The following is a 16,687-nucleotide window of genomic DNA, read 5'->3' as shown; positions in this document are numbered from 1 at the left end:
CTCTCCCCACTCGTGTCCTGGAGCATCTCTTCCAGGCTGCCAAGATATCAAAGCCTGGACTGTTCAACAACATGGCTTTCTGAGTCACTATTTGGACTTTATACTGGATTCCCACATAACAAAGCTTTGTTAAAGTGGAGTTAAGGCTGCTGCTCTACAGCAGAGCCACCTTATCCTTTCATGCCTCCAGAACATGGAACTCCAAAACCCAAACATGGGAAAATCAGGAAATGCTCATTTACACTCCCCTCCCCACGCCATGTATTCCTTAAAAGAACATGTTATGCTTAAAAAACAAAACCCCACAACCTTGAGAGAAACAGTTAAGGTAACACTTCCCACACAAGAAACCCCAACAATCTTAACTCTGCTCATTATGGAGACCAAACCTGTCAAAATATCAGCGTACCTTATCCCTTCATAACATGTGTAGCCAGTACAGATCTGCATCTAACACAGTACACAATAAGACTCTGATTTGTATAATCCCATAAGTCTTTCAGTGTGGTCTGTATATTTCCGTTGGCCCAGCAATATTCATCTTTTTTTGTGTGTGTGTGTGAATTTTAGAGAGGATGTTAAATTAAGCTTTACATAGAAACTTAGCTGCTCTACAGTTAAGGCTGTATAGCTATCAGCTGCTCCATAATTAAAGACAAAAACATCATTTATGAAACCAGTTAAGGTTGCTAAGTGACCACAGTTAAATTACCTACCACATAATTTAAAAAACTCAAGCACCTAAAGACAAGGAGATCAACAGCTAAATATATCATATATTTTACACTGACCACATATGTTACTCTCATCAAGTACAAAGATGTGCATTTTATCATAACACAACCATAACTCTGACCTATGGATTTTGGGGTTATATTTTACATATTTTTGTTATCTACATTTCAGGAACTATTACCTTATAAAGAGATACCAATAAATATATTCACTGATGTTTTTCACTTAACAATAGACAATCTAATGCTTTGACAATGTATTTATTTGGTGTTTTTTTTTGGAGAGTTAAGTTGGATATGCGGAGCAAGTGGCCTGATAGTGTCCACTTATTTAAAATATCAAACAAATATAAAAGCCACTGAAGTCTCCAGATTATACATTCAGCTAAGAATATATACCCGGGCTGGCCAAACTTACTGACCTTCTGAGCCACATACAACAATCTTCAAAAATTCAAGAAGTGAGGCGCACCTGCTGGGGCTTGGGGCTTCAACCCTGCGGTGGAGTGGTGGGGCTAGAGGCTTTTGCCCTATGGGGAGAGGGATCTTGGGGCTTCAGCCCTGCAGGAGAAGCCTGTCTGGGCTTGGGGTTCAGCCCTGCAGGGAGGGGGGGGTCTCAGGGCTTCAGCTCCACAGGAGGTGCTTGTCTGGGCTCAGGGTTCAGCCCTGCGGGGAGGAGGGGCTCAGGGCTTCAGCCCCGCAGGAGGCGCCTGTCTGTGCTCGGGGCTTCAGCTCTTCTCCTGCTGAAGCCCCAAGCCCCAAGCCCCAGCAGGCACATCCTGCAGGGTTGAAGCTGGGAGACCCACCTCCCTGCTGGGCAGAAGCCAGAGGTGACACCCGGGAGGGCCCATGGAGTCACATACCACATCCCAGATTTTGCCAGGATTTGATGACCTTGCTCAGTCACTTGGTACCACTAGGCCCCCTCCCTGCATGGCAGCTGCTGGAGCTGGCGAGCTGAGTGCTGCAGTTGTGAGGAGAGGCAATGGCAAACAGCTGGGATCTGCAGGGAGGACTGTTCAGGGTAAGGGGGAGCAAGACTCAAGCTGTTAGAGGGGGGCAAACCTCATCAGGTAGCAGTCGCCACTGGCAGAAGCCCCTAGCCCCACCATTCTGCTGCAGGGCAGAAGCCCTGAGCTCTGCCCCCCAATCTGGTAGGCAGAGAATGGAAGGGCTTGTGGGGCTCTGTGAGCCCCACTTTAACTGTAAAAGAGCTACATATGGCTCTTGGCCACCCCTGATATATGCAATCTTGTGTTCCTGTTATTCTCATACTTGCCTTCCTCCTTCTGTCCACACCCCTATCTGTGTTGCATTTTCTCCCTAGTTAGGCCCCAATCCTGAAAACTGATTTATGTGAGTGGACACGCACAGCCTGACAAAGCCACTGGGGTTCCACACAGGTGCAGTAATCCATCCACATGGATCAGATTACAGGATCAGATCTTTAGTTTACAGTCTCTTTCAGGCAGGGACTCTCTCTCTTATAGTATGTTTGTTCAGACCCAGCACAATGAGGTACTGATTCTGTAATCCAAATAATATGCTTAATAGGGAAGTGTACTTATAATAAATTTAAGTAAATATGTGGATATGTGTTTGAGGTTGAATGTGTATATACATAACTTGTTGCTTTTTTCAAAAGGGTTTTATGTTGAATTTGTATTTTGAGATTTTTGTTGAAAGAACCATATTTATTTAGACTTAGTGTAAAAGTGGCTGTGTTGCAACCCTGGTCCATGCTCCCATTCCCAGGAAGCCCGGGAGGAGACAGGAATCTCCCACTGCTTCCTGTAGAGAGGAGTGACTGGATTGCATGTACTGAAAGGGTTTGCCTTTAGATATCTTTGACTTGTAGGCACCTTTTGATTGCTTTTTATTTGGGCTTTACCTTATCTACCTCTGTGGCGTAGCCAGGGTGGAAGAAAAGCACACTAGATCAGCAATGGCTGGAGCATCTGGAAAATGGGAGTGGGGGGGGATACCCCAATTTCATTTTTAAAAAAGTAGCAAAGATGTCTTGTTTTTTCATTTTTTGTTTTTATGTTTGTCTATTTATCTGTCTAATTTATTTAAATGTAAGCTCTTTGGGGCAGGGACTGTTTCTTGCTCTCCCTGCACAGCAGGGTCCTAATAAGGCCTCTTGGTGCTACTGTATCATAAATGATTGATGATAATAGACCAGTGAAGATCTGGATTGATGGCTGAGGAGGAGCTCTCTTGTGGGGAGCTTTTTCCACTTCCCGTGTCCTCACACCTTGAGAGCAGTGGAAGGTGGCACATGCCTGCTATTAGGGGGGTTAGTTCTTGCTCTCCAATTATTGCTGCTTTCAAGGTTCAAGCAACCTTAAGAACTACCAATTTCACACTAAGGAGCTAAAATCCAGGAGAATCTTATATAGATGGTATCTTTAACTAATATAAATTCTGCCCCAAGATTAAAAGGCTAGAAAGTAACCTACTTGAACCACTTCTTACAAATTTCAGGCCAAGTTTAGTTCTAATGGGTTATATGTAAATGTTTGAACTATTTTCTCTCTCATGTATATTCAGCGTCTTCACTCATCAGAAATGCACGAGTGAAGTCTTCGCACTCTAGAAATCTAGGAACACTGCCTGGGTTAACAGGGGCAGTATTTCTGTCAGACGGCACAATGCCTTGGGCAGCCCATAAGTTTATGGCACAACAAACATGGCCCTTACCTATTTGTTCAATGAGCGTTTTCCAGGAGTCAGTTGTCATAGGGTGAATCATTTGCAGAGTTTCAGGGAGAGCAGCTGGGCACTCTGGGAGCACGGGGCTCTCATCAGGGATAAGCACTGGTCCAGCCGTGGAAGGGGATTCTCTTTGGGAGAGAAATATACAGTCAGGCATTGTCAATCGAGCTGCCCTCAGCCCAAGCATTTGACAACCCCAGCTTCCACATACACCAATGGGCTCTGGCACTTACCAGCATCAGTGGCCAGCAAGACACACTATTTAGGGACCCTGAGTGTGTATCTTTCAGAACTACCCTATGATTCACCACCATAGGGCAAGCACACTCCTTCCTCTCCAAAAAACCCCTATGTGCCACAGGGGCTGTCTTTGAGCACTGGGAGTGGAGGCTTTGGCCCTGCAGGAGAGCAGTAACCTCTCCTGATTCCACCCGGAGCTGGGGTATGGGATCCCATCACGGATCGAGCATAGCCCTGTGCAAGGAGGTGATAGAGCCAGGCTCAGAGTAGGTGTGTGTTTGTGTGTGTAACCAAGGGATTCTGGCTGGGGCTCAGGTCCGTATAGAGTAGGGAGAAAAGAGGATGAATGCATCTCAGTTCCAGTACATGGAAGGGGGCAGGGGGAAGGGATGCTGAGAGTTCAGTCACATACCCTGGTTTAGGGAGAGGGAACTTGAATCTAGGTTCTTGCTGGAGTTCAGCCTGGATTGGAACAGGGAGATGGGGAGGACTGAAAGTGGAGAGAAATGGGGATCAGCCTCGTTGGTGAGAGAGATGGTGGCGGGGGGAGAAAGGAGTGTGATGAAAAACAGCCCCGGTTGATACATAGGTATGGGGTGGGGGAATGTGACGGAGATGAGTTCTGGTTGTGGGGTGTGTGTGTGTTGGAATGGAGGTCAACACCATGTCAGTAAGGGGGTGGAGGAGGGTTATACGGGGGGGTGTTGGAGGGGAAAAGGTGTGGAGAGTGGAGATCAGTCCAGGTTGGGGCAGGGGAGGTTTGGAGAACAGCCCCAGGCAGGACAGGGGGATTGGTGTGTTGTGGGGGGGGGGGTGCAGAGCAGCCCTGGGTGGGGCAGAGGGATTGGCGTGTTGGGGGGGAGGGGGAATTGTAGCCCCCAGCAGGGCAGGAGGATGGGGGGGGGTTGGAGAGCAACCCCTGGCGGGGCAGGAGGGTTGGCGTGTTGGGGGCGGAGGGGCTGGAGAGCAGCCCCGGCCGGGGAGAGGGATTGGCGTGTTGGGGGGGAGGGGGCATTGTAGCCCCCAGCAGGGCAGGACGATGGGGGGGAGGTTGGAGAACAACCCCGGGCGGGGCAGGAGGGTTGGCGTGTTGGGGGCGGGGGGGTTGGAGAGCAGCCCCGGCCGGGGAGGGGGATTGGCGTGTTGGGGGGGAGGGGGGATTGTAGCCCCCAGCAGGGCAGGACGATGAGGGGTGGGGTAGGAGAGCAACCCCGGGCGGGGCCGGGGGATTGGGGGTCGGGGGGTGGAGAGCAGCCCCTGGCGGGGCAGGGTCCGAGCCTGCGGGTCACCGCGCTCTGGCTCAGAGTCAGGGGGCAGAGGAGGGACGCGAGCCCGGCGGTGGGTCCGCCTGCAGGTGGGAAGGGGTGAGCGGGTCCTGCGGCGGGGCGTCCCCTCCCCGGCTCGCCGTCAACCCTCGCCCCTCACCTGCCGGCCGGGCGGGCTCCGGCCGCGCTCTCCGCCGAGCCGTCGCGGTCCAGGGCGCAGGCGGCGCTGAGCGCCGCAGCCAGCAGCTCCATGTGAGGCTGTGACAGCGGCGGCGAGTCCGGCTCCGAGCGGCGGCTGCCGAGCGACTCCGCAGGCGGAGCGGGGCTGGGGGAGGCCGGGCGGTTGCCACGGCAACGGGGGTAGGAAGGCAGCAGCCTGCGCGGGAGGGTGATAGAGACCTGCAGCGTGCGCGGGGGAGGGACCCCCGGCCCGGCTAGAGCCCCCGGGACACCGACCGCCCCCCTCAGACCCCCAGGACACCGACTGCCCTCCCCGAACCCCCAGGAGACAGACCGCCCCCCTCCCCCTGAGCCTCCTGGACACCAACCCCAGAGACCCTGGGAGACCAACCAGCCCCCCAGAGCTCCCTGGCCTAGCTAGAGTCCCCGGGAGATGGACCGGCCCGTCCTGAGCCACCGGAAGATAACCTGGCTCTCCCCAGAGCCCCTCACCCCACGGTCTGGCTAGAAACCCCGGGAGATGGACTGGGCCCCCAGATGCCCCATGGCCTAACTAGAGCCCCCAGGAGATGGACCATCCAGGAGAGAGCTACACTCCCCCAACAGCCCCTCCCCAGCTAGAGACCTACACCCCCCTGATAGGTGGCACCTGTCCAGATAGAGACTCCCACAGCTGCACCCCTTTCACAGAAGCACCCTTGAGAGAGCTCTCCTCAGAGCCCACTGCCCTGGGTACATCACCCAGAGGCAGACATGCCCCCCCGCCACACACACACATTCCAGCAGCCACCACCCCTATCCCCAGCCAGAGCTCAGAGACATGTGCACCCAGCCACCCCTTACTGCCTCCAGCCCAGCACACACACAGAGGACCTCTCCCTAGCCCCTTAAACCCAGAGCACAGGTCTTCTCCCCCCCCCCCCCCCCCACACACACAGAGGTGTCCCCTACCCCTTGCCTCCTTCAGTTTGGGGCACAGAACCCCCCTCTCCCACTTCGTCTGCACGTCACTGCCCTGGAGCAGAGTGTGTGTTTTGGAGGGGAAGTGTGGCGTTTTTGGATTACTCCCGGATTTGGTGCATATTGTGCATTTCTTCTACTGAAAGCAAATTCTGAGATGGAGGACAACTGGGACTCGGAATAATTCCCTCCTCCAGTCTCCCCTCAGAGGGACTTTCTCTCAAATCCAAATTACTACACAGACAGAACAATTACCTTCCTCCCCAATACAGGGGATTTTGCACCTTCATCCTTCCACCCCCCTCTCTACCTAAGAATTGTCAGCTCTACAGGGATTTTTTTTTTTTGTGCTCATACAATAAATATCAATATTTTCAGCACTCTAAAATCTGTCTTCATTCAGGTAATCTTTATGCTGCCTCAGGGATGACTCCGCTTGAACTTTGGCATCCAGTCACACCCCTCTGATCAGTCTGAAAACTTGTGGACAGGCTGGGTGCTGCTCTGCTACAATTTGCTAACTCCCAGGAAAAAAAGGTAATTCATGCCAAATAAAATCTGAGGATTTAAACAGGAAATTCTCAGCTAAATTTCCCAGACAAACCTTAATTTACCCTTTTGCATATATAAATATGGCTTTTTTCAATATATAATCATACAATTTAGGCAATAATAATGAAATCCGTATGTGGGTCTCAAGGTATAGACAAAAGCAGCTTTTTTTTCTCTATTATACTGTATTATTTGCTAAATAATGCAACAGGATAATTTGGCCCAACCTCTTTCAGTTACACTGGTATAAATCCAGAGAAACTCAACTGATTTTAATGGACACCATCTGGGTTTACAATGGTTGTCACACACATCCCTGGTAGAGCCCCTTTTGGCTGGAAACTCCAGGCTGCTGTGTTGAGGAGGGGACCCAAAACACTAGATTCATGTGCTCTTAAACTTCCCTTGGGCAGAAAAGGTTATAGCCCTTGGCATTTTTAGCACATTTCCTGAGCACAGGTGGGCTGTTACCACTTTATGGAAATGGGATTACAAAGCCTAGCTGCCCTCAGCCCCCAGGACCAACAGTGACCCACTCCCAGACTCCCGAGTAGCTTAAGTACACCCTTTCCCAGAGTTCCATCCATGGTCGCTCTATGTTTAGTTTAACTCTTGAGGGGCACATATTGGTGAAGCAAATCAACACACAGATAGACTTCAGAAAGTTTTCCAAACACAATTACTCTTTATCTCTCTTGCAATATTTAAGTAAAGATGTAGACAAACAATAAAACACCTATGTGTATTTCCCTACCCCAGTTTCCTCACCAGTCTTGAGCATTCTTTGGGCTTCAGGATGCCCCCTTCTTGCACACAGTTTCTCTCAACCATGGTGTCTCTCTCACCTGTGCCCCAGTTTCTTTCTTTCTGGCTGATCCCTCAATTAAACAAGCCCACACTGCTATGAAAGCCTTAAGCATGTTTCTCTCCTGCGCAAGCTTTCTGTGTGACTCAGGGCGTCACCCTACTTACCCAGTCTCTGTAGTTTTAAAGGCTAGTTCTTTTTCCTCCTGTTTGGGTGAAATATTCCACCCAGAAAATCCTAGCTCTGTAGGCAAACTTGGTTGAACTGGTTTCCAATCCTCCCTCAGGTAACCTTTCTTAGCATACACATTGTTTGGGCAGAGCTCAGTGGTTAAAGTTAACTGCTCTCCTTTGTCCCTAGTCTGGGCCTTATGTAACACAGACCTGACAGCACCTGGCTAACTCCACATCCATGATACAGCAATTTCATAATACCAGTCAGAACTCATAAATTGTACATACACGGATTTCCTAAATCATCACAATCAGTGTTACTGAAGAATTTGGCCTTTTGTGAGGGTTTGCTGGGAGAGGTTAACAGCTGCTAGTGGTCACAGAGGGTTTTGATAACTCGAACGGGGATCATGGGGTAGTCATTGCATTTGACAGCTAAAAGGAAAAGTCCGGGGCTTATCACAATGGGAAGTTTGAGAATTGGAAGGGGGGTCTGTGTTTTGTCACATCTGTGAATATGATGGAGTGAGGAGTGTTTGAGACCAGAAGTGGGGGTCAGGCATTTGTTACGAGTTAGAGGGTCAATATGATAGGAAAGCTGGGTGATACAGCACTTACCAGTCATAGAGGGATCTGGGGGACAGACAACTGTGAGGAGGGCCAAAGGCTTGGAAATGGGGTAAAGTGGTCAAGAGCACTGGTTGCAATGAGGCTTGTTTATCTGATCAGTGGATAGTGATTGAAAGCTGAGCCCTTGTCATCGAGGTAAGAGTATTGGAAGAGTTGATAGCTGTGTGGGGGGGGGGGGGGGGAGGAGTCAGAGAATTGATACTTACATGGGAGGGCAATCACTTTAATGAGCCTGTTCCTGGTAGAGGGGCACATAGAGGGGCTGCCTATTCTTCACTCCTGCCTCAAGAGAAGGGCCAAGAGTGAGGTAGTTCTTCCTAAACCCATATCTACCAATCTATCTACCAGAGCAGCTATCTGCTATCTACCAGAGCAGCAAAATGCATGAAGTTTTACCAATTGTGCTAAAATGAACACAGTTTTAAATATGGGTTTCAGAGTAGCAGCCGTGTTAGTCTGTATTTGCAAAAAGAAAAGGAGTACTTGTGGCACCTTAGAAACTAATAAATTTATTCGAGCATAAGCTTTCGTGAGCTACAGCTCACTTCATCGGATGCATTCAGTGCCACTTTGAAAATATATGAAATATAACTTTCATGGGCACCTATTTAGATACATCTCACAAGAAACTGATGCATGTTAAAAGGTTAATGAATTTAACTTTAATAACTTTTGTGCTAGTATTTCTAAACCAAATATTTTAACAGTTAGTTCTTATATTGCATTTTTTCTCTGTAGATCTGAAAACTTTGTACAAAGGTTGGAAAGTATTATCTCCATTTTACAGATGAGGAGATTGAGTTACTACTGAGAAGTATAATATAAAATGCTCAAAATTGCAGCAAGTCAGTGGCAGAGTCAGGAGAAGAACCTAGATATCCTGACCCCTATTTTGCTGGGCCACCCTCTCAGGGGGTAAGTCTAAGACAAATCTGAACTTTTTAGAAACGTAAGCATTTTGGGTTATATGCAAAAATAGAAAACATATTTTTTTGCATAATCCTATAACTGCCTGTTAATTAAGACAGCCTGCATGTTTTTTCTTCAAACTTTCCACAAAAAACTCACCTTTGGGCTGAGATGAAAGCATGAAAAATATGCATCCAAAATTTTTTTTAATTGAAAGCTATGAGGAGGTGAAAACAGGAGTTTAGAGAATGGAATGCTTTCTGTGACCATGGGAGGTCACTACTGTGATAATAAGGAACATCCCACATTTTAGTCCCATATAAACCTGTTCCATTTTTAAGCAGTGACAGGCTCATTTTTCTTCCCCTAGGAAGAATATTTTTATTTTTAAACTTTAATCTTTGAAAAGTGTTGCCCTTTCTTCCTTGCCAAATACACACCACCTACTCCTACTTCAGTCTCTAGATCTATAACTGAAGAGCTCCTTGTAATCAGCACAAGTGCTTAAGAAGCACACCAGAAGAAAGGGCTCCTCACACCCAGCAGGGGAGAGGAGTGGGAAAAAGAGAATCTAACTACTGGCATGACGTGCATTTTAAAAATGATGCATCAATCCTGCAAGCTGGTGAGCACCTCCTGTTAGGTGCTGGGTGCTTTCTGCTCTCACTGATGTCACAGCGGACACAAAGCAACTTGAAGACTGGGCTCTAAATTTAAAAAAACCAACACAGTTTCTCTTTAGGAATTATAGGGTTTTCTGAAGCACCCAGACACTGGGAATTATCTCCATGTGTGCCTCTCCTCCTTTCATTAGCCCTCTTGGCACTGGGAATGTTCAGTGTGGCTGTGCTAAGGAGAGGGAACGTGAGTTTGTGTGTATTTCTTCAAGGATGTAGGGAGTGGAGTGGTTGCCAAATGTCCTTAGCTTTAGCATAGTGTCCTTAGCTTTAGCATAGAGAAGATTTTAAATTTGGCTGACCTGGCCCATGGCTATATTAAAAATGTGATAGTTTACTGGAGTTCATAATTTGCCTATTTCAATAGTATAGTTATGGCTGGATTTTTATTCTAAACCCCTATTTTGAGGTGCTAATAGTTTTTCAAAGTAATTAACCCATTGGACTAACATTGCTCATGTATATTTTAAGCACAAAGGTGAATTTTATTGGAAAGCTTGACAAAAACCTCACTTGGCTGTTCCTGAAGATGGAAAAAAGAGGTTTTTATATGTATTTGTATTAATTTTTTTGCATTAATCTTCCTCCTACAGAAACTAAAAAGAAGAAACACAGAGCACCCAGACCAGCAGACCTTACTTGGCGGGGGGGACCCCCCCCCCACTGATTTCCAGTCAATGGGAGTATTGCATAGGTAAAGGGTACAAATGGGGTTCACACAAACAGCCCTGTTCAACCAAGGCCAGCTGACTCACAGGAGAAATGTGGGGTCAGTTATAACTTCCACTAAGGCTATACCTAGTCAAGTATGTTTCATGATTCAGTTAGACAGCATGCGTCTGCTGAGCAGTGTTTTCTGCAATGATGAGTAGTACAAGCATAACTTCTATATTTTGGTAGAGTGTTTTGGGTGTTACATCAGGTCCTATATGTTATTTTTGCACAGGAATTCAGGCATCAGTTTCTATTTTTCACTTTGTTAATCACAGTCTCTAAAGATACCATCTGTGAACAATTTTCACTCCTGGGCCTTGTCTTTCTAGTGTGGGATCAATGGAACTCCCCAGTCCCTGAAGTTTTTTGGCCGCCACTTCCAACCACTATTCTTTGAACATTGAGTCCTTTGGTTCATTCTTCACCAAAGGAGTTCTATCTCTTCTGACTCTGCTTTGGCTCTGTGTCCCTGTGAGGTACCAACCCTGCACTGGGTCAACGGGGGTGACCACTCATGAGCCCAGGAGACCATACCCCCTTTCCCCTGCTGTGCGTACTCCAGATGGAGGGGACAGATAAAAGGAGGCATCCCAGCTCAGTCAGGGCTGGTGGAGGAAGGATGTGTGCTGCAGGCTCCTGCAGCGGAACCATTGACTCTCTAGGCTGTTGGGACTGTGGACCCTGACTACGCTGTGGATGACTAGCAAACCACAGAGACTGATGGAGATGCCGAGCCACTGTCAGCTGAGGAGACGCCCGAGATGGGCTTTACGGTAGTAAGTGACCCAGGGAATGCGTTAGGAGCCAATGCCTGAACCCTTAATAGGCAGTTTAAGAACCTGGTGTGGTAGGGTGGGCCCAGGTTCCCCAACCTTCCCACCCTTGTCTGCAATTGCCACTAGGTGTGACTACTGGGGACTCTGGATATAGACTGAGTGTTTGCTCTGTCCCGCCACAGGGGCTGCAGACTGATTGTTTGCTCTACCCTGCCCTGCCCTGAGGGTCAGAGCCCCAACTGCCATTGTTTGCTCTGGCCAGTAGGCCCAAAGGCTACAGACTACTTGTTTGCTCTGACCGCCAGGGGTCCTGAGCCCCTTGATCATGATTGCAACAGGGAATCCTGACAAACGTGTGACGGGTTTACCAACCCTGCACTGGACAAATAGGGGCGGCCCCCCACTCGACATGCCAAGCCCCCAGGACTGTCCCATTTCAGTTCTGTATTGCCTCGGGTATCCTTTGTATGGTGTCTCTGTCTTCCAGTTAGGTCTGATTATTATTTTAAAATTAGCAATCTTTGATTCTGTGTGTCCTTTGCACCACCCATTATTAAGGTTGTCTGACATTTCCTTTTATAAAATGCTGTTTTCAGTTGCTTATAATAACTTTTCCAAACTTTAACCATTTGGGCTGAAATTTTCCATTCTGTTGTCTGCCTTGGGCTGAATTTTTGTGGCAAATTTCAGCCAAAATGTTTCAGCTGTTTCTCAGGATGAGTCTAGGGGAAAAAAGAATTGTTTTGCCCATGTTAAAAAATTCTGGTTACCTTTTCTTTGAAAAATCCTTGTGCCCCCATGCTTTCGAGCAGGGATTTGAAATTTGGCAGGGAGATATACCTTTGTGTCAGTGATGTGCCTTTTGCTGTCCCCTGAAAATCCACCCAACTTTGGCCAATTTATAACCCTTTGAAAAATCCATTTTGTACATGCTCAGTAGAGACTTGTTCAAGCCTGATAGCTAAACTCCCTGATAACGTGGTCCACAGCGAGCAGGTTCCAGCCCAGGGCAGAGCAGGATTTCCCCTGTAATTGCAGCTGTCTGGGGTTGTGGGCTGTGCTGCCTATAGGCATCTGACTGAGAATAAGGAGATTGTTCTGTCCTTTGTTCTCAATTACACCCCTGCCAGACCCAGGGAATTTGGAGGAGAGAGTTGCCTAATAAGAATGCAGAGGGGACAAGAACTGGATTGGCAGGGGAAGAAGATTGGGGCAAGAGTTTATGGGGGTGGAGACTGGGGACTTGGATGTTGGTCAGATGGTTGGGAAGGGAAATAGACTGGGATTGGGAACGGGGACAGAGACCGGGACTCGATGGACACAGGGACTGGGAGCTAGTAGGTCGGGGGGAGATTGAGATTGGATGAGAAGCTGTGTGGGAGCTGGGACTGAGAACCAGTGAGGTGGGGGGAAGGAGGTGAGGAAAGGAGAGATAGAAATGACAAGGATCCAGTGTCCAGGGCGAGAATTGGGATTGGCTGGGCAAAGAGACTGGGACCAGGAGCAGGGGATAATAGAGGACACAGATTGAATGAGGAGCGAGATTGGGGGCATGGCTACATTTACAGATGTAGAGAGCTTTGAGTTAAACCCGCCTTCGGAGAGTGCAGTAGGGAAAGCACTGCAGTCTGTCCACACTGACAGCTGCAAGCGCACTGGCGTGGCCACATTTGCAGCACTTGCAGCGGCATTGGGAGCAGTGCATTATGGGCAGCTATACCACAGAGCACCTCTTCCCATTATGGCGCTGTGGCTTGTGGGAAGGGGGTGGGGGAGATGGGACATTCTGGGTCCTGTCCCAACGCCCCGTGATGCATCAGTTCGCATCCCAGCAATCCCTGTGCTTCCGTCCACATTTGGTACCATCTTTCAACATTTTTTTGTACTGCGCGCTCTGTCTTCCCTTTCAGTCTGCGGGAATGGAGCCCAAATTGCTCAGGAGTATGCTGACGAGTCTCACCAGCACATCATCTTTGGCAGTCGAGTTATTCCTTATAATCCGAAGTGACAGTGAGGGCTCCGACGATATCGACTCGAGTAACGCATATTCGGACATGCTCACCATCATGGAGCGCCGCTTTTGGGCTCGGGAAACAAGCACTGAGTGGTAGGATCACATCGTCATGTAAATCTGGAATGACAAGCAGTGGCTGCAGAACTTTCGGATGAGAAAAGCCACTTTCATGGGACTGTGTGATGTACTTGCCCCCACCCTGCAGCACAAGGACATGAGATCGAGAGTTGCCCTGACAATGGAGAAGCGGGTGGCTATTGGAATCTGGAAGCTGGCAACTCCAGACAGCTGCTGATCGGTCGCTAATCAGTTTGGAGTGGGAAAGTCTATCACTGGAATCGTGTTGATGCAAGTTTGCAGGGCTATTAATCACATCCTGCTCAGAAGAACCGTGACTCTGGGTAACGTGCATGACATTGTGACTGGTTTTGCACAAATGGGTTTCCCTAACTGCGGAGGGGCGATAGATGGCACGCATATTCCAATTCTGGCATCAGCACACCTAGCCTCCGAGTGCGTTAATCAGAAGGGGTATTTCTCTATGGTTCTCCAGGCGCTTGTGGATCACTGTAGGTGTTTCATTGACATTAACGCAGGCTGCCCCTGAAAGGTGCATGATGCACGCATCTTTCGGAACACTGACCTGTTCAGGAAGCTGCAAGCTGGGACTTTTTTCCCAGACCAGAAGATCATGGTAGGGGAAGTCGAAATGCCCATTGTGATCCTTGGAGACATCGCTTACCCTTTAATGCTGTGGATCATGAAACCCTACAGAGGGAGCCTTGACAGCAGCAAGGAGCGGTTCAACAAGAGGCTGAGCTGGTGCAGAATGATACTGGAGTGTGCTTTTGGCCATTTAAAGGGTTGCTGGCGCTCTCTGTATGGGAAGCTGGACCTGGCTGATGACAGTATCCCCGTGGTTATATCCGCGTGCTGTACCCTCCATAACATTTGTGAAGGGAAGGGTGAACGATTCACTCAGGCATGGAACTCTGAGGGTCAACAACACCTGGAGGCTGAATTTGAACAGCCAGAGAGCAGGACTATTAGAGGGGCCCAGCGCAGGGCTGCAAGGATTAGAGATGCCTTGAGGGAGCAATTTGAGACTGAAAGCCACCAGTAATGTCTGGTGCCCTGCACGGGAGTGAAGTGCAGGGGTTCTAATGTTAGTAGGAATCTGTGTTTGCTACGCTGACTTGCAGTGCCTGTTTCTTTCCTGGGCTAAGGTATCTTTTACTTTATGCAATAATAAAGAATGTTTTAAAAGCCAAAAAATTCATTTATTGAAAAGAAACACAACTGCTTGGGAAACAGAAAGGGCAAGGGCGTGGGGTGGAGAACGGTACAATCACAGATTTGTCTATGTCCTGTTATCATACTCGGCCTTCCTGTCTGGAGTGCTGTGCATTGAGTGCTGCACTTCAGGATGGCTATACTGCATGGTGATGGGGTTTGAGTGCAGTGGGTAAGGGTCGTAGTTTTCAGGGCTGGGTGGTGAAACTACAGGTGTTGGAGACAGCTGGTGGCGGTAAGAACCCGGATGTTGGGGAAAGTGGATTGGAGGTAACATGGGGGCACAAGGGAAAGAGTTTTTGGAAAAGGGCTGCAGGGGGTGCGGGCTTGGTAATGCTCCGCCTCATGGCTATGAGCGCCTGGATAGAGTCCACTTGGTTCTCCATTATGCTTATCAGCCGATCCATGCTTTGCTGCTGGAGCACTGCGCTTTTGTGCCGGTGCTCCTCATTCTGCTAGCGGACCCTTCTTTCGCTGTCCCGCCGCTCCTGCACTTTTTGATTTTCATTACCTGAATGCTGCATTACTTCTTTCTGATTCTTTGGAGTCTTTCAGTCAGTGATAACACAGATGGCTGAGATCTCAAGGTTGCATCTGTAAAGGCAAAATGCAACACTTAACAGAGGCAGCATTGTTCACATCAGACAGAGCAATGATTTCCCCGTACTTAAGGGCAAGCACAGTCTACACAATAGGATAATTTGCCTGTCCCAAAGCAAGCGCACATAACCCACAGGAGCCCCAAAATGGTGAGTAAGCACAGGGTCAAACGTAACTGATTGTTTCACGGCTGTACTGTCCTCTGGGTTTCTGTGCCGTGGGAAGAGCCAACAGTGGCAGGGGGCCCATGTACTGAACACTGTCCCCACATTTTCCACAGGAGTTCATCCTGGAAGATATCTCGCTGCTGCGGGTGACCTGGGAAGCAAGGGAGGGTCTTCTGCTGCAATGCGGCTTCCGCCCTGGCCCATATGCAGCTTCCCTGTGTGCAGCAATGGTCCTCCCGCCCCTCACACACAGTGACGTGGACAAGTTAGCCTTAGTGGAACAAGGACCACAGTGGCTCTCCCAAAAAACCTGCGCAAGCACATTGCCCAAGTTCTGGATGAGACTTTTGAAGAGATAACTGAGGCCAATTACCGCTATGTGAGAGAGCACATCAACGCCCTATTCCGCATCTAGGCATGCATGCAGCCCTAACCCTCCTCGCCCCAAGAGCCCACACCGAACAACTTCCTTCCCAAAATAAAAGCTGCTTACTGGGAACCTCCTCTGGTGTTTGTCCTTCTCCAAGAACCAGCTGCCGTGACTGGCTACCTTCCTCCTGGCTTGAGAACAGCTCCTGGCTGCATGCATCTAGGGATGCCGGGGTGTCTTCCTCCGCCTCAGCACCCTTGCTCCTGCTTTGGTCCTCCTGCCTTGTTGCACTGGGCTCTGAAGTGTCCATGGTGATCCTCGGAATGGAGGTGGGGTCTCCCCCAAGTATTGCATCCAGCTCTTTGTAGAACTGGCAGCTCGTGGGGGCAGCACCGGAGTGGCGGTTTGCCTCACGGGCTTTGCGGTAGGCATTCTGCAGCTTCTTCACATTACTCCTGCACTGCAGTGCGTTCCGGTCATGGCCCCTTTCCATCATGTCCCTTGATATCTGCCCGAAGGTATCGTAATTCCTACGGCTGGAGCGCAGCTGGGACTGGACAGCTTCCTCCTCCCAAACACTAATGAGGTCCAGCACCTCGCCATTGCTCCATACCGGGGATTGCCTGGCACGTGGAGGCATGGTCACCTGGAAAGGTTTGCTGAGAGCACTCCACGCCTGGCTGAGCAAACAGGAAGGGGATTTTCAAAATTCCCAGAAAATTTTAAGGGTGGGTCTGATGGTTGGTCACCTGAGGGCAGGGCAGTAGAGTTCAAAGTGATGACCAGAGTGGCTAGAACAGGCATTGAGGGACACTTCTAGAGGCCGATCAGAGCACACTAACAGACCAGGGCGTCCACACTGGTGCCGCGGCGCTCCAGCGGGGGTGCACAAAACGTTATTCCACTTGCC

General features: G+C 49.2%; 1 protein-coding gene across 1 annotated transcript in view; it reads right to left on the bottom strand.

Moving 5' to 3' along the window:
* Nucleotides 1-16,687, bottom strand: part of NGEF (neuronal guanine nucleotide exchange factor) — a 75,424-nt gene that overhangs the window by 41,884 nt on the left and 16,853 nt on the right. Inside the window, exons 3-4 of the mRNA XM_077826581.1 lie at nucleotides 5,118-5,333; nucleotides 3,438-3,580 (exon numbers count right to left, since the gene is read on the bottom strand). Of these exons, the coding sequence (XP_077682707.1) occupies nucleotides 3,438-3,580; nucleotides 5,118-5,333 (359 nt within the window). The remainder of the gene's footprint in view (nucleotides 1-3,437; nucleotides 3,581-5,117; nucleotides 5,334-16,687) is intronic.

This window comes from Eretmochelys imbricata, chromosome 9 (genome assembly GCF_965152235.1).
Source record: "Eretmochelys imbricata isolate rEreImb1 chromosome 9, rEreImb1.hap1, whole genome shotgun sequence".
Classification (NCBI taxonomy): domain Eukaryota; kingdom Metazoa; phylum Chordata; order Testudines; family Cheloniidae; genus Eretmochelys; species Eretmochelys imbricata.
Note: the sequence above shows the minus strand (reverse complement) of the source record. Positions and strands in the feature narration are given on the sequence as shown.